Raw genomic sequence first — 27726 nt, forward strand, 5'->3', positions numbered from 1 at the left:
TGAGGGCTTTGCTCATAAATGGAACAAAGATTCTACAAAATCGGTGCCAGGACTGGCAGGTATGAAGCGTCCACTTTTACAGGAAAGGTTTCATTTCACTTTTTTTCAGGAAAATATTAATATGCCCCCCTCATGTTACCCGATTCACTAAAGTTGAATTCCAGCTTACATCTCTAATCTATACTAACTAACCTGTGTAAGAAAGATATATATTTTCAGACCATTCCTGTCACATTGTCTCCCCTGTGTCAGCCAGCAACAGCTGTAGGGAGAGGAAATAGCACTTTGACAATGGCTTTCAAAGCCTAAAGCAGTGATGGTCCCCCAAAGGCTTCAATGGCCCATTCGTTGTTGCTTCCTCCTCCCTCCTGAAGCTATGCTGGCTGACAAAGGGGAACTGGATCATACATAAAATCTGACTATACACAGTGTGTGAAGGAATGGTGTTACATTTCTATGGACACCTCTTTCAGCAGCTCTTTAATTTTTAAGCCTGCCTTACACGATTTGAATGTCGGCAGATTGCTTCTCAATTATACTGATTTTGCTAAAGTAGCCAACTGTACATGGATAGAAGCTCTGATCTCTGCCCATTGTATTCAATGAACCCAATAAGCTGCAGGGGGATGCAGGTTTAGACATGTACTGTATGAAGGCTGTAACTTCTGATAACCTTCTGAAAAAGATAGATGCCTGGGTTTTGACATTCTATACTTTTACTTGACTGTGTAAAGCTGGCCATTCGTGGATCAAAATTTGGCTGGTTCAGCAGAGACCAGACAAATTTTGATCCATGTATGAGCAACTCTGGTTGTATACGAGTCGATCAATCAACTTATGTACAAGCATCCTGTCAGGTTTTTCCCAAGCGATTAGTGCCACTGGCTATAGCTGGCGACTGTAATCATTGTGTTCTGCTTGCAGGGAAGGCTCCCCGCTGGCAGAACACAATAGCGCTGCAGGAAGGAATCCCCATCAACACAATTTTCGAATCAAGCAGTTTTCTTTCCTTCAATCAATGGCGGAAGGAAAGAAAACTGCATAATATATGGGCTGCCACAAAGCCTTTGCAAAGAAAACTTACTGGCCAGCTCTTTCTGTAACAGCATGCTCATACAAAAGACCCATTCATTCCTATGGGTGAGCTGTACGTCTCCTATAAGAATGAATAATAACACAGCAGGAAGAACGCCTAGCTGGGATACTTTCTTTGCAAAGGTTGTGCCACACAAGGTAAGGCGCAATAATAGAATTTTTAAATAAAAATAAATAAAAACACACCCCAGAGACATGCTGGTTAGCTAGTTGGCTCCTGTCTAAATTGGCCCTAGTATGTGTGTTAGGGACCTTAGATTGTAAGCTCCTTGAAGGCATGGACTGATGTGAATGCACAATATATACAGTTAGATCCATATATATTTGGACATAGGCACAAGTTTCGTTTTTTTCAGGTATTTACCAAAACATATTCAAGATATAGTTATATAATGGATATGGGCCGAAAGTGCACACTCAGGTTTAAATTGAGGGCATGTACATCCAAATCGGAAGAGGGGTTTAGCACTTACATCTCCTAGGAATAGCCACCCCCCCTTATTTTTTTTTTCAAGAGACTAAAAGTAATTGGGCAAATTAATCAAAAGCGCTTTCATGGCCAGGTGTGGGCTATTCCTTCGTTATTTTTTCATCAATTAAGCAGGTAAAAGGTCTGGAGTTGATTCTAAGTGTGGTATTTGCATTTAGAATCTATTGCTGTGAACATACATCATGCTTTTAAAAGGCACTGTCCATGCAAGTGAAATAGGCCATTGTAATGCATCAAAAATGAAACAAATCCATCAGAGAGATAGCGGCAACATTAGGAGTGGCAGCATCAACAGTTTGGTACATTCTGAGGAAAGAACGCACTGGTGAGCTCAGCAACATAAAAAGGCCTAAATGAACAGTGGTGGATGATCACAGGATCCTCTCTATGGTAAAGAAAAACCCATTCGCAACTTCCAGACATGTGAAGGACACTCTCCAGGTGGGCGTTTCATTGTCAATCAAGAGAAGACTTCACGAGAGCAAATACAGAGGGTTCACCATAAAGAGCAAACCATGCATAAGCCTGATGAATAGAAAGGCCAGACTTTGCAAGAAAAAATAAACATGTAAAAAATCCAGACCAGTTCTGGAAAAGCATCCTTTGGAAAGCTAAAACTAAGAATAATCTGTACCAAAACAGTGGGAAGAAAAAAGTGTGGAGAAGGCTTGGAACAGCTCAGGATCCAAAGAACACAACGTCATCTGTAAACCACAGTGGAAGCAGTGGGATGGTATGGGCATGCATGGCTTCCACTAAAACTGGGACATTGGTGTTTATTGATAATGTGACAGAAGCAGATGGATGAATTCTACAGTGTTTAGAGATATATTGTCTAAACTGTAGGCCCAGATTCAGCCAAATGCAAAGTTGATTGGACGGTGCTTCAAAGTACAAATGAAGAATAATCCAAAACACACTGCAAGAGCAATCCAGGACATTTTGAAGGAAAGGAAGTGGATTATTCTGCAATGGCCGAGTCAGTCACCGGATTTCAGCCCAAATGAGCATGCATTTTACTTTCTGAAGGAAAAACTAAAGGCAGAAAGACCCACAAAGAACTGAAGACAACTGCACTTAGAGCCTGGCAAAGCATCAGAAAGGGGGAAACCCAGTCTATGGTAATGTTCATGGGTTCCAAGCTTCAAACAGTCATTGCCAGTAAAGGATTCTCATAAAAATATTAAAAATGAACATTTATGAATATATTTCATCCAATTACATTTGAGGCCCTGAAAATGGTTGCAGTTCCAAAAATGTATAGTTGATATTTATGTTCAAACCCTTGAATTAAAGCCAAAAGTCTGCAATTCAAATTAATTTGATCCTGGTGGCATACAGAGCCAAAAGTATGAAAATTGTGCCTGTGTCCAAATATATATATGGACCTTCCTCTATCTGAAGCACTGCTTCATTCATTTGCAAAGATCTGTGATTTATTAATGTAGCACCGGCTCCTGAAGAGCACGCGCTATGTGTTTTTGAAATTTAATGTTACAACTAAACTGCAGTTTAGTTTGGGTTTAATTACTCCAAATTTTGACCACAGCATCAGTCTGACTAGACTACAGGATGTTCTGCCTAGCCATGGGGGGCACTGTCACTTCTGGCAGGCATAGAAACACAGTCTAGTTGGGGGCTTTCTCTCGGAACCAGCCCAGTGGGAGTGCCACTCTTGCTGTGCTTTCAAGGAGAGGGTACTTAAGATGCGGATGTCACGTGTTTCGGGGTTTCCTGCCCAGAAGTATGTTCTGACTGCAGGGTCCTGGTCCTCCTGACCAGCCCCCAGGACGCCTATGGCCTGGGGTGTGGATCCGCCTGACTTTATGTCTTGGGGCTGGCTAGCCCGAGGCAAAGGAAACAGAAGGAAGGATTCGGAGGTGGTCCGGTGCAGTCTCAAGTTGAGGAGAGGCCCAGCATCCTTAAAGTTATCCAGGGGAGGACTCTTCAGGAGAAGGCCATGTAGGAATTGGCTTCTCAGCAAGAGCCTGGAAAAGTTGAATGACCTAAGTAAATCCAATCTCGTGCGGTATCGCTGAACCGGTTGCAAGATACTGGTACCACACAAGTGTTCTACAAGTATTCAAGTACTATAACAAAGTCTGTGGCAGAGACTTGTTCCTGATTTAAGCACCCTGTTGGCTGCTAGGCCTGATGAGAGAAGGACTATCCAACTAGAGTGAGGATCCAGCTGTGAATGGCTGCTCTCTGGATTTTATTCAAAGTAAGAAAGTTCTTTATTACTGACTTTGACACTAAGAGTACCTGGACTTTCCAACTAAACCCTCTGACCCTATACTGAGAGACTGTTTAACTATGTTCTTTGCAAATAAAAATCCCTTTAAGCGGATCTATATAGTTTTTGGGCATCTACCAGGGGAAACCCCTAGACGCATACGAGGAGCAGAAGGCAATGGTAAGCCCAATAAAATCAGCTGCTCCTTCGGGAGTCAGTGCTACATTAAACTACAAGTTCCATCTGCCACTGTGGCAGACGGACTTGCAGTCATCAATGGAATACAAATGTGGTGACGTCACCACACCCAGAGTCTGCAGGACCCAGAGCACTGCACCCATAATCTAGTGAATGTGCTTGCAATGCTTTGCAGACTCACATGCAAATAAAAAATACACTTTTTTTTCTGCAAATGTGGATGCATTTATCATATTTTTCCAAAAAGTTGGGTTTAGCCTTTAGCTGACCATACACTATAAAATCTCTGTGCAATCTCCCTTTAAATTTACTGAAGCTATGCAATAAAAGGACAAACCCAAACAATCCAATAAAAGAGGATACAATTAGGCAAGCTTTTGCACAACATAGTTGATGGCAGATTAAAAGGAGAATATACAATCAGATTGTATAGCGTACCATTAATCTCTAAAGCGTTAATAAACACTGCATGTGCCCAAGTGACGTTTTATCACTCGGAGCCCACGAACCCGGAAGGAGGACCGGGTGAAGATGGAAGTCCTGCCAGCGGTGACAGCGCACTGCTGGAGGGCTTCCTTTTAAGGCAAGTCTTTCATAATTTGCTAGTGTGTGGTGCATACTAGCACATTATTTCATTAGCTTTTGGGGGAGCAGGATTTTTAATTTCTTTGTCCGAATTCACTACCGATTTAAAGAGTTAGCTCACCCTCACCATAAATGGTCCGCGTAAACGCATCACGAGGATGTCAGTGCGCGATTGTTCTCAGCGGCTGTACTTTCCAGCAGAGGATGTGACAACAGCTGTACTGATAAAACACAGTGCAGGCATGTTACATTGTTGTCAGTATTAGGAAAAGGGATGAGCTCAGGCATGTTCGCATACTCCACATGCAGAGCCCGCCAAGAAGCCGGCCCTCCGGAGCGCTAGTCACAGGCAGTGAGACATTTCCCGATCTCTGCAGTCACGCATCGGGACAATGTCTCACTGCCTGTGATTAGCAATGTGCAGTGTCGAATTCCTGGTGGGCTCTGCATGTGATGTATGCAAACACGCCTGAACTCATCCTTAAATTAGGAAGATGATCTAGAACAGGGGTAATGAATTTAAATTTGCATCGGTCCAGTCATCAAAATTCTCATCCAGCAGGGGTCCCAGTCTCATCTTTGTCCATATCAGATCGTTCACATCACAGTCCCAACCCCTTACATTAGTTTCCTCTTTACCTCAATGTCATCAGTACTGCCCATTACATTTCAGTGCCCACTTTACATCACAGCCCCCTTTTGCATCCACGTCCCCACAGTCTACATTAGTGCCTCCTTTACATTACAGCCTCCCACTACTTGAGATCCCAGTCTCCTTCACAGCCCCTCTTCCTTGCACCCAAGTCTCTTTCACGGCCCAGCATTCCTTGTATACTGGTCCTCTTCACAGCCCCGTTTCCTTTTTTTCTTCCTTCCAGTCCTCTTTTGGCGAACGCCCCCTCCCTTACAACACATTTACCCCTGCGAATCACAACCCTCCTTCAACCTTACACAGCAAGTAGAAGGCACAGTATGCCCACACAGAGGGCAGGAGCTGCCCATGCTCTTTTCATGTTAACAGGCCGGGAATTGGTTGCTAGGACCGCCTGCAACAAATTATGGATTCTTAAAAAATTAAACGTTTAGCTTTGCTTGAACCCTTGCCTTGCTTGAAGTCGACGCAGCGCTGCTCTAATCACAGGCAGCGAGACATTGCCCCGATGTGCGGCTGCAGAGATAGTCAATGTATCACTGCCTGTGATTAGCGCTGCGCCGACTTCCTGGCGGCTCTGCACGTGGAGCATGCGAACACGCCTGAGCTCATCCTTACCCAGGAGAGGACACCCTGGCTGCTAAGTGGCGCAGCCACGGTCCAGATAGGACTGTCATTCGGTCTGTGTCCGGACTGGGGTCCTCCATTTAGTGATGCCAGATCTAGAGCAATGGTGGGCAGACCTGCCCAGCCACTTCATCTGTACTTGCTCCCACATCATCTGCCCACCATTGTTCTAGGATATCTTCCTAATATTGGCAACAAAGGAACACGCCTGCACCATGCGTGCCACCAAAGTTGCGAGAAACACCTGAGAACGATCGCACACTGACATTATTGTGAAGCGTTCACTAGCGTCACGCCACGTATCTCAGCGCATGCACTTCCACTGTTTTTAAAGGCAAGCGTATCAAGTTGAAAAGCAACAATGTAAATCCAGATAAAAGGCAATTCCATAACAAATCCTTCCCACTCGGATCTGCCAGCATCCTGAGGGCGCTATGTGTATGTGGACTCCAGAACAGAGGACAATACACGCCCATGTACAGCATGCACACAGCACGGCTCCCTGGGCCGCATCCCTATATCAGGCACACCCCCTACAGCCCTGTGTATGTGTACACCCCGCAGGATGCAGCCCTGGCTCCCCCACCTGGATGAATTCCTCCTCAGCGTAAATATCAATGAGGTCTGCCCCGTCCGCCATGGCAGGACCCCGAATGCTCCGTTCGGGCCGCTCAGTCCGTCCTCCGGGGTTTCTATGGACGTTCTCTCGGACACTTCACACGCTTCCCCCGGTACACTGAGCTCCAGTGCAGCTTAGCTCGTAGGATCCCGCGCCAACCGGAACTTCCGCCCCGCTGCAGCCTGTACCCCCAAACTTCCGGTCACGAGAGCGGCGACGGGAAGTGACGTGCTGACGTGCGCCGCGCGAGATGTTGTCCTTGGTCAGATGCCGGGTGAGCCTGGTGATAGGAAGGGGATGGACGGGCAATGTGTGATAGGGGGGGGGGCTGTTATCACTGCTTCATCTACAGAGGGGTCATGTGTGGGAAATCTGAACTTCCAGAGTGGCTGACACCCATGTCACCCTCTATAACTGCTGGTGACCTATTGGGAGATTTCTCTTCACTTCCTGTTTTGGTGACAAGGGGTCAGTGGGACAGGAAGTAGTGGGGAATCTCTGGAACAGCATTGTAGAGGATAATAAAGTGTATGTCATACTGTACAGGTAAAGTGTCCGGCAGTCATTGTGTGTTGGTTTACATTGATAGACAGGCAGAGGTTATAAAGCATAACTGAATCAAGAGGACGTAAAGTCTATTTTTTTTAACTGTACCTACAGGAACACCTATAACAAGGCTTACCTGTAAGTACTTTCAGTATCTTCTAAACTTGCACCATTTAGGAGATATTTACTATACATGCAGCCGATGACGTCATGCACTCTGAAGGCCCGGCGTGTGCCTGTGTGAGACCTTCAGATGGTGTGCCAGGAACGGCGGCTCCTGTGTGCGAGAGTGACGTCATCGCGTCTCTGGCCACTCACAGCGCCGGAACCTGTGAACCCGGAAGAAACACCAGGGAAGATGTCAGCAGTGTGCAGACACCACTGGAGGGCTTTGTTCTAAGGTAAGTATTACTATTTTATAATGAGAAGGTATGCGATGCACGCTAGCTCATTATTCCTTTGTCTTTCAGGTTTTTTTTTTTCTTCTCAGGGTTTACAACTACTTTTAAAGCCCGACTCTGGGAAGGTGGAGGACAATCCCTGGGGGGGGGGGGGGAGGCTGCACCTCTACTGTGAGGGTTTGCTGCTTGTTACATCTAGGGGAGAGGTTTTGCACTTTATTTACGCCATCCTCTGCTCCCTCGTGCTGACTGTTCCTCAGCATCTGCATATTCAGAGCAGAGCTATGGACCCTAAATTGGTGTTAGTGACGTCAGGACCCTAGACTATTGGAGCATTGGGGGGGAGATGCAGAGGGAATGGTGTAACCAGCAGAGAAGTTAACAGTTTTCCTAGACCAGTGGTCTCCAAACTGCAGCCCTGGGGTCAGAAGCGGCCATTTGCTTGCCGTTATCTGGCCCTTGAGGCATTATTTCTCCCCCTAATACCCAAGATCCAGCATTGTTCACTCCCACTGGGCATAGTCCGACCCAGTGGGGCCGGACAGTGCCCAGTGTGCTGTCCTCCAGACTAGGGGGGCCGGACAGTGCCCGGGGGGCTGGACTGTGCCGAGTGTGCTGTCCTCCGGACTAGGAGGGCCGGACTGTGCCCAGTGTACTGTCCTCCAGACTAGGGAGGCCAGACTGTGCCCAGTGTAGTGTCATCTAGACTAGGGGGGCCAGACTGTGCCCAGTGTAGTGTCATCTAGACTAGGGGGGCAGGACTGTGCCCAGTGTAGTGTCTGACAGACTAGGGGGGCAGGACTGTGCCCAGTGTAGTGTCCGCCAGATTTTGCCCATTGTGCCGTCCTTCAGACTAGGGGGGCCGGACTGTACCCAGTGTAGTGTCCGCCAGACTAAAGGGGCCGGACTTTGCCAGTGTAGTGTCTGACAGACTAGGGGGCCGGGCTGTGCCCAGTGTACTGTCCTCCAGACTAGGGGGGCCGGACTGCTCAGTTTAGTGTCCGCCAGACTATGGGGGCCGGACTGTGCTCAATGTAATGTCCTCCAGACTATGGGGGCCGGACTGTGCTCAGTGTAGTGTCCTCCACACTAGGAGGGCAGAACTGTGCCCAGTGTAGTGTCCGCCAGACTAAAGGGGCCGGACTGTGCCTAGTGTAGTGTCTGACAGACTAGGGGGCCGGGCTGTGCCCAGTGTACTGTCCTCCAGACTAGGGGGGCCGGACTGCTCAGTTTAGTGTCCGCCAGACTATGGGGGCCGGACTGTGCTCAATGTAATGTCCTCCAGACTATGGGGGCCGGACTGTGCTCAGTGTAGTGTCCTCCACACTAGGAGGGCAGAACTGTGCCCAGTGTAGTGTCCGCCAGACTAAAGGGGCCGGACTGTGCCTAGTGTAGTGTCTGACAGACTAGGGGGGCCGGACTGTGCCCAGTGTACTGTCCTCCAGACCTGGGGGGGGGCATACTGCTCAGTGTACTGTCCTCCAGACTAGGGAGGCTGGACTGCTCAGTGTACTGTCCTCCAGACTAGGGAGGCTGGACTGCTCAGTGTAGTGTCTGCCAGACTAGGGGGGCAGGACTGTGCCCAGTGTAGTGTCCGCCAGACTAAAGGGGCTGGACTGTGCCCAGTGTAGTGTCTGACAGACTAGGGGGGCTGGACTGTGCCCAGTGTAGTGTCTGACAGACTAGGGGGGCCAGACTGTGCCCAGTGTACTGTCCGCTAGATTAGGAGAGCCGGACTGTGCCCAGTGTAGTGTCCGCCAGACTAGGGGGGCCGAACTGTGCCCAGTGTACTGCCCTCCAGACTAGGGGTGCCGGTCTGTGCCCAGTGTACTGTCCTCCAGACTAGGGGGGCCGGACTGTGCCCTGTGTACTGTCATCCAGACTAGGGGGGCCAGACTGTGCCCAGTGTACTGTCCTCCAGACTAGGGGGGCCGGACTGTGCCCAGTGTACTGTCCTCCAGACTAGGGGGTGGATTGTGCCCAGTGTACTGTCCTCCAGACTAGGGGGTGGATTGTGCCCAGTGTACTGTCCTCCAGACTAGGGGGTGGATTGTGCCCAGTGTACTGTCCTCCAGACTAGGGGGTGGATTGTGCCCAGTGTACTGTCCTCCAGACTAGGGGGGCCGGACTGTGCCCAGTGTACTGTCCTCCAGACTAGGGGGGCCGGACTGTGCCCAGTGTACTGTCCTCCAGACTAGGGGGGCAGGACTGTGCCTAGTGTACTGTCCTCCCGACTAGGGGGGCCGGACTGTGCCTAGTGTACTGTCCTCCAGACTAGGGGGGCCGGACTGTGCCCAGTGTAGTGTCCGCCAGACTAGGGGGGCCAGACTGTGCCTAGTGTAGTGTCCGCCAGACTAGGGGGGCCAGACTGTGCCTAGTGTAGTGTCCGCCAGACTAGGGAGGCCGCACTGTGCCCAGTGTACTGTCTTCCAGACCAGGGGGGCCGCACTGTACCCAGTGTACTGTTCTCCAGACTAATTAGCTTTACTTCTTTCACTAAAGTGAGCAACCTATTTTCCTTTGGTAAATCAACCCCTCTGTCAGTTTTTTTTTTCTGTTCAATCCTTTTTTTTATTGTTGTTATTGTAAAACTGATCACAAAATATACTTGGATAAAAAAAAAAAAAAAAAACAACACAATGGGGTTTATTTACGAAAAGCAAATCCACTTTGCACTACAAGTTCACTTGGAAGTGCAGTCACTGTAGATTTGAGGGGAGGATCTGAAATGAGGGGAAGCTCTGCTGATTTTCTCATCATGTGCAACTAAAATGCTGTTTTTTATTTTCCTTGCATGTCCCCCTCAGATCTGCAGTGACTGCACTTGAAAGTGCACTTGTAGTGCAAAGTGGATTTGCCTTTAGTAAATAACCCTACATTCAAATTTGAACATTCAAAAGTGGTCCATTCTAGAAAAGTATCCGGAAAGTATTGACAGGCCTTCACTTTTTCCACATTTAGTTTTGTTACTGCCTTTTTCCAAAATGGATTAACCGCTTCCAGACCAGCCACCGCAGTTATACTGCGGCAGGTTGGCTCCCCTGCACGAGCCGTCGTAGCGGTACGTCGGCTCTTTAAGACATCTCTGGCGGTGTGCGCGTGCCCGAAGGGTGTCCAGGGAGCCGATGTGAGTGCTCATTACATAACAAGAACGGGGATGTATGTTCTCTTAGCCCCCGTACACACGGTCGGAGAATCCTTCGGAATGTATCCTATCGGATCGTGTTGTCGGATAATCCGACTGTGTGTGGTATGCATCGGACTGTTTCCGTCGGACCAAATTTTCCAACTTGTTGGAAATATTTTCCGACAAATTGGTCCGATAGGACATACTCAGATCATGTGTAGAGAATTCCGATCGGACAAAGTGCCACGCATGCTCGGATCAAATTCCTACATCAAAGCTATTGACTACTAGCCTGAACGTAGTCCCATCATAACGAAATTACGTCATCACGTTCTGAAAGATCGGATTTTTCGACAACTTTGTCCGACCGTGTGCATGCAACAGTTTTAGACACAATCCAACGGACAAAATCCGACGGATTTGGTTGGCAGAATGTCCGACCGTGTGTACGGGGGCTAAGGGGATATGAGACAGATCGTGTGTTCATACCAAGTATGAACACCGATCTCTCTCTTCCCCTAGTCAGTCCCACCCCCCCTACAGTTAGAACACACACATAGGGAACACAGTTAACCCCTTGTTCGCCCCCTAATGTTATCTCCTTCCCTGCCAGTGTAATTTATACAGTAATCAGTGCATTTTTATAGCACTGATCGCTGTATAAATGTCACTGGTCCCAAAAATGTGTCAGATTTGTCCACTGCTATATCACAGTCCCAATAAAAATCGTAGTTCACTGCCATTACTAGTAAAAATAAATAAAAATAATAAAAATGCCATAAATCTATTCCCTATTTTGTAGACGCTATAACTTTTGCGCAAATCAATATACGCTTATTGCAATTTTTTTTTACCAAAAATATGTAGAAGAATACATATTGGCCTAAACTGAGGAAAAAAATTGTTTTTGTTTTTTTTAAAATTTGGGATATTTTTTATAGCAAAATGTAAGAGAGTTTTTTTTTTTTTTCAAAATTGTATTTTTTTTGTTTATAGTGCAAAAAATAAAAACGCAGAGAGTATAAAATACCACCAAAGGCCCCTTTCACACATGCGGATGGTATGTCCGTATTTCATCCATCCATTTGCGGATGAAATACGGGCATACATTCATCCCTATGGGATAGCGGGTGTCTGCGGATGAGCATCCGCAGACACCCGATATCGTCCGCCTCCGCTACTGTCCGATTCTGCAGACGGAGGAAAATCCAATTTTTCTGTCCGTCTGCAGAGCGGATTGGATGAACACGGAAAGACGGTCCATGTTCATCCGATCACCATAGCGGAGAGCTGACAGGGCGGTCCCTGCACAGTGTGCGGAGACCGCCCTGTCCGCCGCCGGCTCAGCGGGGACAACGGAGCGATCCCCGCTGAGCGAGCGGATCATCACGGGGCGGATCATTACTGATCCGCCCCGTGTGAAAGAGGCCAAAAGAAAGCTTTATTTGTAGGGAAAAAAGGACATCAATTTTGTTTGGGTACAGATACGCACAACCGCGCAATTGTCAGTTTAATCGACGCAGTGCCAAATCACACATAATGGCCTGGTCATTGAGCAGCCAAATCTTCTGGGGCTGAAGTGGTTCAATTCGTAATTTTCCTCAAAATTCTACAAACAATACCCCATAATGACAACGTGAAATACGTTTTTCCAGAATCTTTGCAAATTTATTAATTTTGCCCTGGTGACCACGAGCATGAAGACATCCGAAAGGGTAATCTGGTAAAAATGTGCAAATCCTTACTGGGACCAAATACCATCGCAGGATCACTTTATAGTTAGTTACAAGAGCTAAGATGATTTGAGAACAAGATTTAGGGCAGTAGCGTTGCTAGGTGGGGGCGGGGGGTACGGGCCGCACCCGGGTGACACCCGCCAGAGGGGTGACACCCGTGGATTGCAGCACCGCTAACACCTCCCGCTGCCCTGATGATCTTCAGCTCGCTCTGTGTCAGTGAAGCAGACTAAAGCCGCCGACGCCTCCTCCTCTCTGTTTACATCCAATGAGGAGGAGGAGCCAGAGGGACACACACTGCACTGTGTGTACGTCTGCGGCCACGCTGTTCTGAGGTCTGTACTGTACACTTTATGATAAGTAGATGGACATGTGCAGGGGGTGCTATGGGAGGGAAGAGGGGTGCCTATGCTGATGGGAGGGGCTGCACTAAGAGGTTGTCTATACTGAAGGGGTCTGCACTAAATGGGGGATGTCTATACTTTGGGGGTTTGCACTAAGGGGGATTCTATACTGATGGGGGGGGGGTTCACTAAAGGGGGGTGTCTGTAATAAGAGGGGGGATTCTACACTGATGGGGGTGTCTGTACTGAGGGAGGGGGTCAGTAATTAGTGAGGGGGGACTGTACTGAGGGGGGGTCTATACTAACGGAGGGTGGTCTGTACTGAGGGAGGGTGGTCTGTACTTAGTGGGGGGGGGGTCTATATTGACGGATTGTGTTATGTACTGAGGGAGGGGGTCTGTACTTAGTAGGGTGGGGTCTATACTGATGGAGGGGGGTCTGTACTTAGTGTGGGGGGGTCTATACTGATGGAGGGTGGTCTGTACTGAGGAAGGGGAGATCTGTTCTTAGTGAGGGGGATCTATACTGTGGGAGGGGGGTCTGTACTGAGGGAGGGGGGGCTGTAATTAGTGGGGGGTCTATACTGATGGAGGGTGGTCTGTACTGAGGGAGGGGCCTTTGTACTTAGTGGGGGGGTCTATACTGATGGAGGGTGGTCTGTACTGAGGAAGGGGAGATCTGTTCTTAGTGAGGGGGATCTATACTGTGGGAGGGGGTCTGTACTGAGGGGGGACTATAATTGGTAGAGGGGGGTGACGCCAATGTTTTCCGCACCAGATGACACCAACCTTAGTGACTCCACTGATTTAGGGGCCACCCAGATATCATTCCAATCGTCCTCTTCCTGTCAGTTTTTTATGCTGTCTGTGTCTCTATTGGGGAAACTTCCCCCTCTATCTGTACTGTTGATTATTGTCATCTAGAAAGAAAGTGGCCCCACTTTGGATTTATGAGTACAGGGGCACTGTTGGACAACAGCATTGTCAGTATGGTAGGAGGGGAGTGTTGGGTGGACTAGCAGATTTAGATACACTAACAAATTGAAGCCAATCTCTAGCTCACATTAAAGTTACAAAAGCAGTTACAGCAACAGTTGCTTTTTTTTTTTTTTACTGGAATTTAGCTGCATACCTGCACATTATGGTAAAAGCTCAGAGCTGATTTTAGTTCTCCTTTAAAGGACAACTATGGTCTCCAATTAAAAAATATGTGCTGCAGCAATTAATTATAGGTGCATCTGCAGTTTTATCTGAGCCCCCTGCAAAATCCCACAAATGTCTTTTGATCCTATATGAAGCACTGCTGTAAATAACATACAACTGATCAAATCATATTACCACATGCTGTATGAATTAAATAAACTCTCACTATATATCAAATGCAAACACAATGAAAAATTCCCAGTGCTGTAAAGATGTGAACAATCTTCATATACTTAGTGAGAAGTAAATGATTTGATAAAATCTGCAAAATGATTGTAAAGCTTGTTTTTTTTTTAAATAACAATCATATCGTACTTACCTCCACTTCGTTTTGCACAGAGTGACCCCGATCTTCCGCTTCTGGGGTCCCTCGGCGGTGCTATCAGCTCCTCCCTGCATCGTATAACCTTCGAGGAGAAGCGCTTCCCTGGGAGTTACCTTGTGGGCATGCTCCTGAGTCCAGCATTTGCGTCCATATACGCAGAATGTAGGACTCGGCCCCGCCCCCCATCGCCCACTTCATTGGATTTGATTGACAGCAGCGGGAGCCAGAAGTTTTTTCACCTTAATGCAAAGGATGCAATAAAGCGGAGCTCCACCTTAAAACAATTATTAAAAGCCAGCAGCTACGAATACTGCAGCTGCTGGCTTTTAATAAATGGACACTTACCTGTCCAGGGTGCCCGCGATGTCGGTAGCAGATGATGAGCAATCGCCACCATGCTCGGTCAAGGAATCAGGAAGTGAAGCGTTGCAGCTTCGCTACCCGTTCCCTACTGTGCATGCGCGAGTCGCACTGCGCCTCTTCTTTGGTCCCCGTTGTGTTCTGGGAACTGTGTGTTTCCCAGAACACAACCGACGGGGGGGGGGGGGGGGGGGGGCAGGGTCGGGCATCTGCGAATATTCTGCGGCTATCTATGCCTGGAAGTGGATACCTAGGTATTAATGGCTCTGGGGTACCTCCAGCTTTTCACCTCTTTATCTGTACACCAGGTACTGTGCCTTTAAATCTTCATGCAAAATCTTCTGGCTCTATAATACTCAGAACCAAAAAAAAAAAAAAGGACCACCCTGGTGTAGTTATTTAGGAATCCACTGCATTGTTCATTGTAAAATGCACTTAAAAATCGAAAGCAATCACTGTCACAAATTAAATTCCCATCAGCTGACAGCTCACCAGTACCGCTCACTACTTCCAGATTGGGGCAATGACATCACCCCGGCTCCGTCCTAATGCGTTGCACCACTGATCATGTGCCACTTGATATACACTCACCGGCCACTTTATTAGGTACACCTTGCTAGTACTGGGTTGGACCCCTTTTGAATTCAGAAATGCCTTAATTCTTTGTGGCATAGATTCTACAAGGCATTGGAAACATTCCTCAGAGATTTTGGTCCATAGTGACATGATAGCGTCACGCAGTTGCTTCAGATTTGTCTGCTGCACATCCATGATGCAAATCTCCCGTTCCACCACATACCAAAGGTGTTCTATTGGATGAGATCTGGTGACTGTGGAGGCCATTGGAGTACAGGGACCTCATTGTCATGTTCAAGAAATCAGTGGTGAGATGATTTGCGCTTTGTGACATGGTGCATTATCCTGCTGGAAGGAGCCATCAGAAGATGGGTACAGTGTAGTCATAAAGGGATGGACATGGTCAGTAACAATACTCAGGTAGGGCATGGTGTTTAAATGATGCTCAATTAGTACTAAGGGGCCCAAAGTGTGCCAAGAAAATCTCCCCCACACCATTACACCACCAGCCTGAACCATTGATACAAGGCAGGATGGTTCCATGTTTTTATGTTGTTTACGCCAAATTCTGACCCCACCATCTGAATGTTGCAGCTGAAATCAGGAATCATCAGGCCAGGCAATGTTTTTCCAATCATCTATTGTCCAATTTTAGGGAGCTTGTGTGAATTGTAGCCTCAAGCCGCGTACACACAGGCGGACTGTCTGGCCTACTTAGTCCGCCGAAACACATTTCAGCGGACAGTCCGCTCGTGTGTGGGCTTCAGCGGACTTTTTCAGCGTGCAGTCTGGCGGACTAAGTATTTCGGAATGTTGGAAATACTGTCCGCTGGACTCACATTTCAGCGGACAGTTCGCCCGTGTGTGTGCCAGTCCGCCGTACTTTTGAAATGAGCGGACTTTTCCCGCCCGGAGAAAAGTCCACTCATTTCGAGCGGGTATCCAGGTAGGCTGGGCCCGCTACGGAGACGTCGCTGGCCCCGCCGCCTGGTATGGACTTAAAGGGGAACCCCAACGCCGAAAAAAATCGGCGTGGGGGTCCCCCCCAAGTCCACAACAGACCCTTGTCCGAGCACGCTACCTGGCCGGCCAGGAAAGGGGGGCGAGCGAGTGCCCCCCCTCCTGAGCCGTACCAGGCCGCGTGCCCTCAACATGGGGGGTGCCTTGGGGAAGGGGGGGCCGCGCGGCCCCCCCACCCCAAAGCACCTTGTCCCCATGTTGATGAGGACAAGGGCCTCTTCCCGACAACCCTGGCCGTTGGTTGTCGGGGTCTGCGGGCGGGGGGCTTATCGGAATCCGGGAGCCCCCTTTAATAAGGGGGCCCCCGGATACCGGCCCCCCACCCTATGTGAATGAGTATGGGGTACAATGTACCCCTACCCATTCACCTGTGAAAAAAAGTACAAAAAAAACACAACACAGGGTTAAAATATTTTATTGCACAGCTCCGGGGGTCTTCCGTCTTCGGGGGTCTTCTCGCCGGACTCCTCCGCTATCTTCTTGTAGCTCTTTTGCTATCGGAGTCTGGCTTTCTTCCGCGCCGCCGGCCTCTTCTCCCAACTTCGGGGGTCTTGTCCCCCTCTTCGGTTCTTCTGCCGGGCCACCGCGCCTTCTTATAGCTCTTTTACAGGCGGTGGCCTGGTCTTCTGTCGCCGCCGTCGCCTTCCGTTCTTGTTCTTCTTCTTCTTCTTCTCCAGGAGATGTTGCCTCGACGATCTCTCCGGCCGGAATGCCAGAGCCGCGCTGCGCGGCCACTTATATAGGGACAATGGGGCGGTGTCACATGGCTTTATGTCACATGGGTTGGTCACATGGGTTGATGTCACATGGGGACTATGACATCGTAAGGGGGCGGGGTCACCATGTGACCAACCCATGTGACATAAAGCCATGTGACACCGCCCCATTGTCACTATATAAGTGGCCGCGCAGCGCGGCTCTGGCATTCCGGCCGGAGAGATCGTCGAGGCAACATCTCCTGGAGAAGAAGAAGAACAACAACAACAAGAACGGAAGGCGACGGCGGCGACAGAAGACCGGGCCACCGCCTGTAAAAGAGCTATAAGAAGGCGCGGTGGCCCGGCAGAAGAACCGAAGAGGGGGACAAGACCCCCGAAGTCGGGAGAAGAGGCCGGCGGCGCGGAAGAAAGCCGGACTCCTCCGCTAGCAAAAGAGCTACAAGAAGATAGCGGAGGAGTCCGGCGAGAAGACCCCCGAAGACGGAAGACCCCCGGAGCTGTGCAATAAAATATTTTAACCCTGTGTTGTGTTTTTTTTTGTACTTTTTTTTCACAGGTGAATGGGTAGGGGTACATTGTACCCCATACTCATTCACATAGGGTGGGGGGCCGGTATCCGGGGGCCCCCTTATTAAAGGGGGCTCCCGGATTCCGATAAGCCCCCCGCCCGCGGACCCCGACAACCAACGGCCAGGGTTGTCGGGAAGAGGCCCTTGTCCTCATCAACATGGGGACAAGGTGCTTTGGGGTGGGGGGGCCGCGCGGCCCCCCCTTCCCCAAGGCACCCCCCATGTTGAGGGCACGCGGCCTGGTACGGCTCAGGAGGGGGTGCGCTCGCTCGCCCCCCTTTCCTGGCCGGCCGGGTAGCGTGCTCGGACAAGGGTCTGTTGTGGACTTGGGGGGGACCCCCACGCCGATTTTTTTCGGCGTTGGGGTTTCCCTTTAAGTCCATACCAGGCAGCGGGGCCAGCGACGTCTCCGTTGCGGGCCCCGCCTACCTGGATACCCGCTCGAAATGAGCGGACTTTCCTCCGCGTGTGTGGGCGAGTCCGTTCATTTCAAAAGTAGGGCGGATAGTATGGCGGACTTAGTCCGCCGTATTAGTCCGTTCAAAAAGTGCTGTGTGTGGGCAAGTCCGTTCATTCGAAAGTATGACGGACTGTCCGTCGGATTGTCTGACGGACTAAGTTGGCCAGACAGTCTGCCACGTGTGTACGCGGCTTCAGTTTCCTGTTCTTAGCTGTCAGGAGTGGCACCTGATGTGGTCTTCTGCTGTAGCCCATCTTCTTCAAGGTTCAATGTGTTGTGTGTTCAGATATGGTATTCTGCATACCTTGGATGTAACAAGTGATTATTTGAGTTACTGTCGCCTTTCTATCATCTCAAACCATTTGAAGTGCCCATTCTCCTCTGACCTCCAACATCAACAAGGAATTTTCATCCCCACAACTGTCGCTCACTGGATATTTTCTCTTTTTCAGACCATTCTCTGTAAACCCGAGAGATGGTTGTGTGTGAAATACTCAGGCCGGCCCACCTGGCACCAACAACCATGCCATGTTCAAAGTCACTTAAATTCCCTTTCTTCCCCATTCTGTTGCTCGGTTTGAATGAATGAATGAATGAATGAAATACTTATATAGCGCACAATGCGAACTGAATCGCCTCTAGGCGCTGTGGCGAGCTTTGATCATCTGCTAAAAGAGGAAGGTCTTGAGTTTTTTCCTAAAAGCCAGGTGATTTTCTTCCAGCTGGTGATAAACTTCAGCTAGTCGGCCTCACCACGTCTAGATGCCTGAGTGGCTGCCATGTGATTGGCTGATTAGCAATTTGTGTTACCAAGCAATTGAACAGTTGTATCCAATAAAGTGGCCGGCAAGTGGATAATAATAGTTTATTTTATTCATGTGTAATGTGATTTGATCGGAATTTATTATTTAGTTATAAGCTGTTTATTATTTACAGCAGCGCTTCACTATTTATGTTTTATATTGCTTATTTTGTGGTGAGAACACGCTTAAAGTCATAGCTGCAGCTGAACACAATTTCACTTTGTGATCTAAAGCAGGGGTCTCCAAACTTGAAACAAAGGGCCACTTTACTGCCCCTCAAACCTCAAACGGATCAGTGGCAGTAGAATATGGTGTCAGTGGAAGAAATAGTACCTCATTATCAGTGTCAGTAGAAGGAGTTGCCCCTTGTCATTAATGTCAGTGGGAGGAATAGTGCCCCATCATTGGTGTCATTAAGCGGAATAGTCCCTCATCGTTGGGCTCCAGTGGGAAGAATAGTGCCCCATTATTGATGTCAGTAGGAAGACTTGCCCCTTGTCAATAATGTCAGTGGGGGGAATAGTGGCCCATTATTGGTACCGTTGGGAGGAATAGTGGTCCATTATTGGTATCATTGGGAGGAATAGTGCCCCATCATTGGTTTCATTGGGAGGAATAGTGGCCCATTATTGGTTTCATTGGGAGGAATAGTGGCCCATTATTGGTATCATTGGGAGGAATAGTGCCCCATTATTGGTATCATTGGGAGGAATAGTGCCCCATTATTGGTATCATTGGGAGGAATAGTGCCCCATTATTGGTGTCGGTAGGAGGAATAGTGCCCCAATATTGGTGTCGGTAGGAGGAATAGTGCCCCGTCTTGGTGTCATTGGGAGGAATAGTGCCCCATCATTGGCGTCTGTGGGAGGAATAGTGCCCCATCATTGGTGTCTGTGGGAGGAATAGTGCCCCATCATTGGTGTCAGAGGGAGGAATAGTCCCTCATCGTTGGTGTCTATTCCTTCCACTGGACATCATCAATGACACCATCATTGGTGTCATTGGGAATAGTGCCCCATCTTGGTGTCATTGGGAGGGATAGTGCCCCATCATTGGTGTCATTGGGAGGAATAGTGCCCAATCATTGGGAGGAATAGTGCCCCATCTTGGTGTCATTGGGAGGAATAGTGCCCCATCTTGGTGTCATTGGGAGGAATAGTGCCCCATCATTGGTGTCATTGGGAGGAATAGTGCCCCATCATTGGTGTCATTGAGAGGAATAGTGCCCCATCATTGGGAGGAATAGTGCCTCATCTTGGTGTCATTGGTAGAAATAGTGCCCCATGATTGGTGTCAGTGGGAGGAATAGTGCCCCATCATTGGTGTCATTGGAAGGAATAGTGCCGCATCATTGGTGTCATTGGGGGGGAATAGTGCCCCATCATTGGTGTCATTGGGAGGAATAGTGCCCCATCATTGGGAGGAATAGTGCCCCATCTTGGTGTCATTGGTAGGAATAGTGCCCCATCTTGGTGTCATTGGTAGGAATAGTGCCCCATCTTGGTGTCATTGGTAGGAATAGTGCCCCATCATTGGTGTCAGTGGGAGGAATAGTGCCCCATCATTGGTGTCATTGGGAGGAATAGTGCCCCATCATTGGGAGGAATAGTGCCCCATCTTGGTGTCATTGGTAGGAATAGTGCCCCATCTTGGTGTCATTGGTAGGAATAGTGCCCCATCATTGGTGTCAGTGGGAGGAATAGCGCCCCATCTTTGGTGTCATTGGGAGGAATAGTGCCCCATCTTTGGTGTCATTGGGAGAAATAGTGCCCTGTCATTGGTGTCATTGGAAGGAATAGTGCCCCATCATTGGTGTCATTGGGGGGGAATAGTGCTCCATCATTGATGTCATTGGGGGGAATAGTGCTCCATCATTGATGTCATTGGGGGGAATAGTGCTCCATCATTGATGTCATTGGGGGGAATAGTGCTCCATCATTGGTGTCATTGGGAGGAATAGTGCCCCATCATTGGTGTCATTGGAAGGAATAGTGCCCCATCATTGGTGTCATTGGAAGGAATAGTGCCCCATCGTTGGTGTCATTGGGGGTAATAGTGCTCCATCATTGGTGTCATTGGGAGGAATAGTTCCCCATCATTGGTGTCATTGGGAGGAATAGTGCCACAGGGGCCACATAAGTGCAAGCAAAGCGCCGCATCCCATCCGCAGGCCGCACTTTGGGGACAACTGGTCTAAAATGACGATGCATTAGTACACTTTAACTCTGATATATATTTTACCTTTTTTATGAACATTCTCTATGCTTTTTTTGTAGAGTTCTCTTCTGTCTGCCTTCATCAAACGTCAGGGGCCAAGGTTCCTGACAACAAGTGACACTGGAGGATATGATTCAGAGATCCAACTGCCAGTTTGGAAGGAACGCACTGGAGAAACATCAGAGATTAAAAGAGCAAGACTTTTATATGAGAGCCGTAAGAGAGGCATGCTGGAGAACTGTATTCTGCTCAGGTATTTGTAGACAGTTTATGTGTTATGTTGATAAAGCAGACATGTTATTCATAATTCACATTTGCCTACATCTGCAAAAAGCAAGCAAACTTCCATTTTCATCCGGTAAACTAATATACTCTCAGGGCACTAGATGCAGCATGCAGCTAGGTTGAGAAAATTACACTGCAGGCAAAAGGATGACTGCACTGCAAAAAGCAATAGCAGTAGCAATTCACACAGGGGCAACATGAATTGCAGCGCGACTTCGGGAGGCAACTTGGACATGACTTGAATATGAATCACAGCACGTGCCCACAATGCCACTTCTTAGAAGTACCTGTACGCCCATTTTCACAGCTGTGCCATTGTGCCGACGTATATCGCTGTGCACTGGTCGGCAAGTGTTTAAAGTAAACCTCTACTGGATCAACAATTCAGAGCTCAGCTAAATGGGAGATAATGGGCAGCATTATATTGTAGTACTTGTCTGTTGTACAATATTCTGCTTGATGGTACCTCCAGAACACCCCCCACCCAATCCCCCCCCCCCCCCCCCCCACATAGTTGAGCCAATTTTAAAAATGACCATGGATGAGGGGGAGGAGAACCTCCATACAATCTCATTGAGGGATTGTGGAGGTTAGGGAGTCAGGGGGTGAGGTGGGGGATGCTTAGCAACATGTTACACCATAAATATGGACGTAACATGTTGCTAAAGATGGAGTTAGCCTTAAAAGACCGCTAACAAAAATATAGCAAAGAAAAAAAAACAGCATATGAGGTGTGTCTACAAAGTTTGGTGAATGGTATCAGAAAACAAACAGTACAGAAGGTACAAACAAATTACCTCTATTGGTCTTCAAAATAATCTCCATCCTTACCAACACACTTTTGGCAACATTCATAAAGCGTCTGGAAATGTCAGCAATGGCTTCTGTAGGAATCAATCGCAGAACCGCTGTCACACATTCTTGGATTGCCGGCATGTCCGCAAAGTCTGCGTTTTCATGACGCGCTTCAGGTGGGGAAACAGAAAGAAGGTGCCAAATCAGGGGAGTACGGTGGATGCCGCTTGGATTCCGGATGGAATTGGTAGCACCAGGTCTCATCCACTGTGGTTAAAGCTGCTCCACCTCATGTAAGACCATTAGGGATAAGGAAATCACTCCACATCCAGAAAAGACCTACTGCAGGCAAGTTCCAGCATCCACATATATATAAAAATAGTAAGGAACGCTCATTGCGCAATGATCGATACAAACCAATCTATTGAAGATAAAAATACATCCACTCTCTTAAAGATCAATTATGATTGGTTGCTGTGAGTTACTGCCTGTTGTATTTTTTATTTTTGTCTTATTTGAGTGGGCTTGTTTGTTCTGTATAATTCTGGTATTCTGTATAAATGTCCATAACAGTTAATGTTTGGATTTTTTTGTCTCTGCAGTCTTTTTGCCAAAAAGTATCTGGGCACCATGACAGACACTCAGCTGTCACAGTACGATCGGATAATTAATGAGCCTAGCAATGACTGGGATATATACTACTGGGTCACAGGTATGAGTACAGCATTGGAGGGGTTGAAGGGAAACTATTATTTATTTTAAAGGTCAATATGTGTTTCAAATTTTGTTGAAAGGTTTCCCAACTGATGGTGTATAAATAATTCATATAATTTCATTTTGATTCATGTCATGTATTCACCCTTTAAGTAAACCCAAAGGTCCCCCTGTATGGTGGTCTAAACAGGTGCCAAATTCAGCAGAAATGTAATGCACAGCCCCATCAAATAAACAAAAACAGGACAGTGACAGTGCATATTTTTTATCACTGATCAGTTTATTACGGTAGGTCTCCAAAAATTGTCAGCTAGTGTCAGAATGTCTGCTGCAATATTGCAGTCCCGCTATAAGTTGCTGATTGCCACCATTACTGGTAAAATAAATAAATTAAAATGAATAAAAATATCCCATAGTTTGTAGACACTATAACGTTTGCGCAAACCAATCAATATAAGCTTATTGGGATTATTTACCAAAAACATTTAGCAGAATACATATTGGCTTCAATTTAAGAAACAAAATGATTATTTTATATTTTTTTATTGGATATATTTTATAGTAGAAAGTAAAAAAAATGTTTTTTTTTTTCAAAATTGTCGGTCTTGTTTTGTTTATAGCACAAAAAAAAAAACCCTGCAGAGGTGATCAAATAACACCAAAAGAAAGCTCTATTTGTAGGAAAAAAGGGGCATACGTTTTGTTTGGGTACAGTGTTGCATGACTGCACAATTGTCAGTTAAAGTGGACGCCCACCCTAAAAAACAAAAGTACATTAAAAAAAATTAAAAAATCAGAAAACATTTTTTTTTTTTTTTAAACTTACCAGAAATGCCTGCTGCTAGACATATCATCCTAATCTGTCTCTTCCTACTCCGTGGTGATGTTCGGTCTTCTCTCCTCCGTGCGGCGTCTTCTGGGTAACGGGGCGCTGCGTCTTCTGGGAACTGTGTGTCCCAGAACACAGCGCGCCCCATTCACAAAGCGCTGCGCGACTCGCGCATGCGCAGTAGGAAACGGGCAGTGAAGCCGCAAGGCTCCACTGCCTGTTTCCCTTAGTTGGAATGGCGGCCCTGGGACCCGAGAGCCGAGGGGCGGGTCAGCCTCGGGCGGCCGACATCGCGGGAGCCCTGGACAGGTAAGTCTGCTTATTAAAAGTCAGCAGCTACAGTGTTTGCAGCTGCTGACTTTTAAAATGTTTTTTTTTTTAAGCTGGCCCTCCTCTTTAAAGTAACTCAGTGCTGTATCACAAAAATTGGCCTGGTCATGAAGGGGGTAAATATTCCAGGGGTCAAGTGGTTAAAGAGTATGTAAACCCAATATTTCATATTCCTGATATGTGCCTGCTGTACCATGTACTTGTATGAAAAAAGTATCCTGTTCTCTTTGTATTGTTTCTTTTTTGTGAAATCCCTGATAATTCCTACTAGTCCCTCTGCTGTCCTATCAAAAACTGACCACACTAGGCACAAGAGATTAGCATGGTTAGCTCTCTAGCTGTGCTGGGAACTCAGTCTTTTCTCCTCCATGTCCCCCCTGCACAGCCATTCACTGGTAAGATCAGTGTGCTGCTGTTTCTCATCCCTCGTCTTACTGAGCTCCTTATGCAGCTGAAAACAGAGGGAATGTGATCACTTAAAAAGGGGGGAAAATGGTTTGGGCTAGAATTAACTTTGCTTAAAACGGCACCCACCAACCTTCTAACTTCTATACTAACTACCCTGCAAAAGGAAGTTGCTTATACTAGTCTCAGAGCGCTCTGGTCCGGTCATGTGATCTTCTCGGGGGCTGGCTTCAGGGGAGAGAGCCTACAACGGATGGAATGCCTGGGCAGTGACGTCACCAATAGGCTTAATATGGGGCTCCCTGTGATCAGCCCAGTTGCTAGCTTTAGGGGAGAGAATAGAGAGAGCCGATAACCGATGGAATGCTTGAGTGGTGAAGTCACTCATAGGCTTACTATGGGGCATCCATTGTTGGCTGTCCCTTGTCTCCCCTGAAGCCGGCGACGATCACGTGACTGGACCAGAGCGTCCTGAGAATAGGTAAGTATAAGCAGCTTCCTTCTACAGGGTAGTTAGTATAGGTATTAGAAGGTGGGTGGGAGAAGTTTTAAGCTTAGTTAGTTCCAGCCCAGGTTTCTCCTTTAAGTGCTGCATTGCATATTTTTTACCGGGGGGGGGGGGGGGGGGCGGCATAGTTCAACTCCATGAATAGGAGACACACTGTATTTGTAAAGTCATCTATACACTTGTTAAGAAGAACTAAAAGCAAGCATAGCCTAGAGTTCATACAGCAGTGCCCTCCATGTCTTTGAATGTCTTTATATTTGTATTATAAAATGACCACTCTAAGAGCCCTTTCACACTGGGGCGGTGGGGGTGGTAGTGCTAAAGTGCCGGTAGTTTTGGCGCCGCTATTCTGGTGCCCGTGTAGCGCCGCTGCCAGTGTTGCCCATGCATTCCAAAGGGCAGGGGTGGTTTGCAAGCGGCATATACACCGCTCGCAAACTGCCTCAAAGATGCTGCTTACGGGACTTTTTCTAATGTCCTGCAAGCGCACAGCCCCAGTGTGAAAAAGCACTCGGGCATTCACACTGGGACTGAAAATGAGGCATTTTTCTTTTTAGCGCCTGTGTGAAAGGGGTCTTAGAGAGAAAGCCAATTGGCCTGTTTGAATCTTGCTGGCAAGTTGCTATTTTTTCTGACAAAATGGTGCTGTTGGTGATGTTTTCTGATTGCATAGACATGCACACATAGATACTGTGTGGCTCCTTCCACATGGGGTGTGCTCCATTGGCATCCGCCTGCTCTGCGGGGAATCTGTCCACTGATCCCCACTGAGCAGGTGGATGGCTGGTCCATGTCTGCTCCGATTATGCAGAGTGGACACAGACACCACCCGCTCTCCTCTATGGACGGTCGGATGTAAACGGACGGCCTATCCATTTACTCCCGATTGCCATTCGATCTGATCCACCAGGCGAATGGGGAACGGATCGCCAGTCGTCTGTTTTTGGCGGACAGGATCGGATGTTGGCGGATGTCAACAGACACATGTCCATCAACACCTGCCGCTCCATAAAAGAGACTGGAGTGTCCATCTGAAGAAATGACAGGCAGACCTGATCAGTCAGACTGTGTAAAAGGGCCCTATCAGTTTGCTGGTCCTCTTATATTAGAAAAAAAAACTTGTGCCATTTATTTACTTTTATTTCTATTTCCACCCTCAGAACTGTGATATATATATTTTTTATTATTACAGGAGCTAAGGAAACCCCTGAGGAGTTCAACAATGAGATCATGCATCTGCTTCAGGAATATGCCAAGAATCGAGAAATGGAGCAACGTCTCAGGCAGCCGGACCTGGATTATCTCTTCAAAGAGGCTCAGTGACTTACACTAGATTCTGTATCAGTCCTCACTGAACTGACTGTCCATATAAAGGACTGTCATCTGATACAAGCTCCTGTTGGTCATAAATGAACAGACCTTTCAGCAGTTACAGCGCACAGTCTGAGTGTTCCATGCTGCTGCTGCAGTATTCAGAACTATACACCCAACATTAAAGCGTTAGTAAACCACGGCATTGAAAAACAATCCCTTTGCATGGCAATGACATAATGTGCTGGTATGCATCACATACAAGCACATTATGGCATACTTACTTTAGAAAAGAAAGCCCTCCAGCAGTGCGCTGTCACCGCTGACAGGGCTCCCATCTTCTCCCGGTCTTCCTTCCGAGTCTCCGGGCTCTGGCAGTTTGAACGGCTGAGCCGCAATAATGTCACTCCCACACGTGCGCTGGAGTCACAGCCATGGCACAGCACTCTGAAGGAATGGCACGGTGTGTTGTTCCCTTAGAGCGCATGTGCAGATGACATCACTGTCTGCCAAAAGAGCGAATATCTCCTAAACGGTACACGTTTCAGAGATATTAAAGGGGTTGTAAAGCTTTTTTATTTTCTAAATAGGTTCCTTTAAGCTAGTGCATTGTTGGTCCACTTACCTTTTTCTTTGATTTCCCTTCTAAATGTTTTTTTTCTTTGTCTGAATTTTTCACTTCCTGTTCTCCTCAGTAAACTTCACACATCATCCAAGCGGTGTTTAGTCAGCCACAACAGCTTACTGAGGTGGAACAGGAAGACAAAGAAAAAAAACATTTAGAAGGGAAATCAAAGGAAAAGGTAAGTGAACCAACAATGCACTAGCTTAAAGGAACCTATTTAGAAAATAAAAAAACAAACATTTACAACCCCTTTAATTTTATCTTCAAGTAAGCTCTATTATAAACGTACCTGTAGGTAATATTCACAAAGCGGCTTTACTACAGCTTAAGGCTAGGTTCACACTGGTGCGATCAAAAACATTGCATGTGATTCGTACTGTATTGCTGTGCACATCACATGTGATGTCTGTGAGATACAAACTGAATGGCTGAAATCGCACACACAAAATGGTGCAGGACCCGTTTTTTGGTTGTTCACACCCATGCGATCCTAATCCTGCACCATTTTACAGTTTGCACTGCGATCTGCGAATGATTTGGGGGTCTCATTAGGTTTACTTTGTCACCCACAGTGGTTTGCAGATGTTAGTGCAAACTGCCTGCGATTCAGGTGCGATGTGGGAACCTGTACAGGAAATGCAGGCTTTCCCGCACCAGTGTGAACCCAGCACTGAAGATGTCTAGCAATTCATTTAACACACAAGCTAATATATTTATCACAAATCCAGATTTAAATTTTTAGTGTGTGACTAGCGTGAGAATCTGGACTTATTACTTTTCCAGAAAACCCGTATATACTGCAGTTGCTCTACAACCAAATGTTATAATCATGTGTGGACTAAGCTATATATAAGAGATTATAGGGGAGAGTGTGGTGCATTCATTTCTGAAATGAAGTGATACAAATATGATAATTGCATGTGTGCTATTTTATTAAGAATACGTGGCCTAATACTGTATTAAAAAATGATCTTCAAGAACTACAGGTGGAAGTTTTTTTTTCTTAACATTACTCTA

General features: G+C 47.4%; 2 protein-coding genes across 4 annotated transcripts in view; one reads left to right on the plus strand and one right to left on the minus strand.

Annotated features, from left to right (window-relative positions):
- CPSF7 (cleavage and polyadenylation specific factor 7) overlaps window positions 1–6616 on the minus strand; it is a 28628-nt gene extending 22012 nt beyond the window's left edge. For all 3 annotated transcript variants that reach the window (XM_077460829.1, XM_077460828.1, XM_077460827.1), the window contains exon 1: window positions 6470–6616. In XM_077460829.1, the coding sequence (XP_077316955.1) occupies window positions 6470–6523 (54 nt within the window). In that variant the 5' untranslated portion in view covers window positions 6524–6616. The remainder of the gene's footprint in view (window positions 1–6469) is intronic.
- A 15-nt stretch (window positions 6617–6631) lies between these two features.
- On the plus strand, window positions 6632–27128 carry SDHAF2 (succinate dehydrogenase complex assembly factor 2). The gene is made up of 4 exons (XM_077460830.1): window positions 6632–6776; window positions 20967–21160; window positions 22590–22699; window positions 25966–27128. The coding sequence occupies exons 1-4, from the start codon at window positions 6753–6755 to the stop codon at window positions 26094–26096; spliced, it is 459 nt and encodes a 152-aa protein (XP_077316956.1). The 5' UTR covers window positions 6632–6752; the 3' UTR covers window positions 26097–27128.
- Window positions 27129–27726: the final 598 nt, after the last annotated feature.

Source organism: Lithobates pipiens, unplaced genomic scaffold, assembly GCF_037356315.1.
Source record: "Lithobates pipiens isolate NorthernLeopardFrog02 unplaced genomic scaffold, aLitPip1_a1.2 Scaffold_10, whole genome shotgun sequence".
NCBI classification, from domain to species: domain Eukaryota; kingdom Metazoa; phylum Chordata; class Amphibia; order Anura; family Ranidae; genus Lithobates; species Lithobates pipiens.

Coding starts and splice junctions, on each gene's coding strand:
- SDHAF2 (XM_077460830.1), top strand. CDS start 6,753: ATGTTGTCCTTGGTCAGATGCCGG. Junction 21,161..22,589: donor GAGAACTGTATTCTGCTCAG/GTATTTGTAGAC, acceptor TTGTCTCTGCAG/TCTTTTTGCCAAAAAGTATC. Junction 22,700..25,965: donor TATATACTACTGGGTCACAG/GTATGAGTACAG, acceptor TTATTATTACAG/GAGCTAAGGAAACCCCTGAG.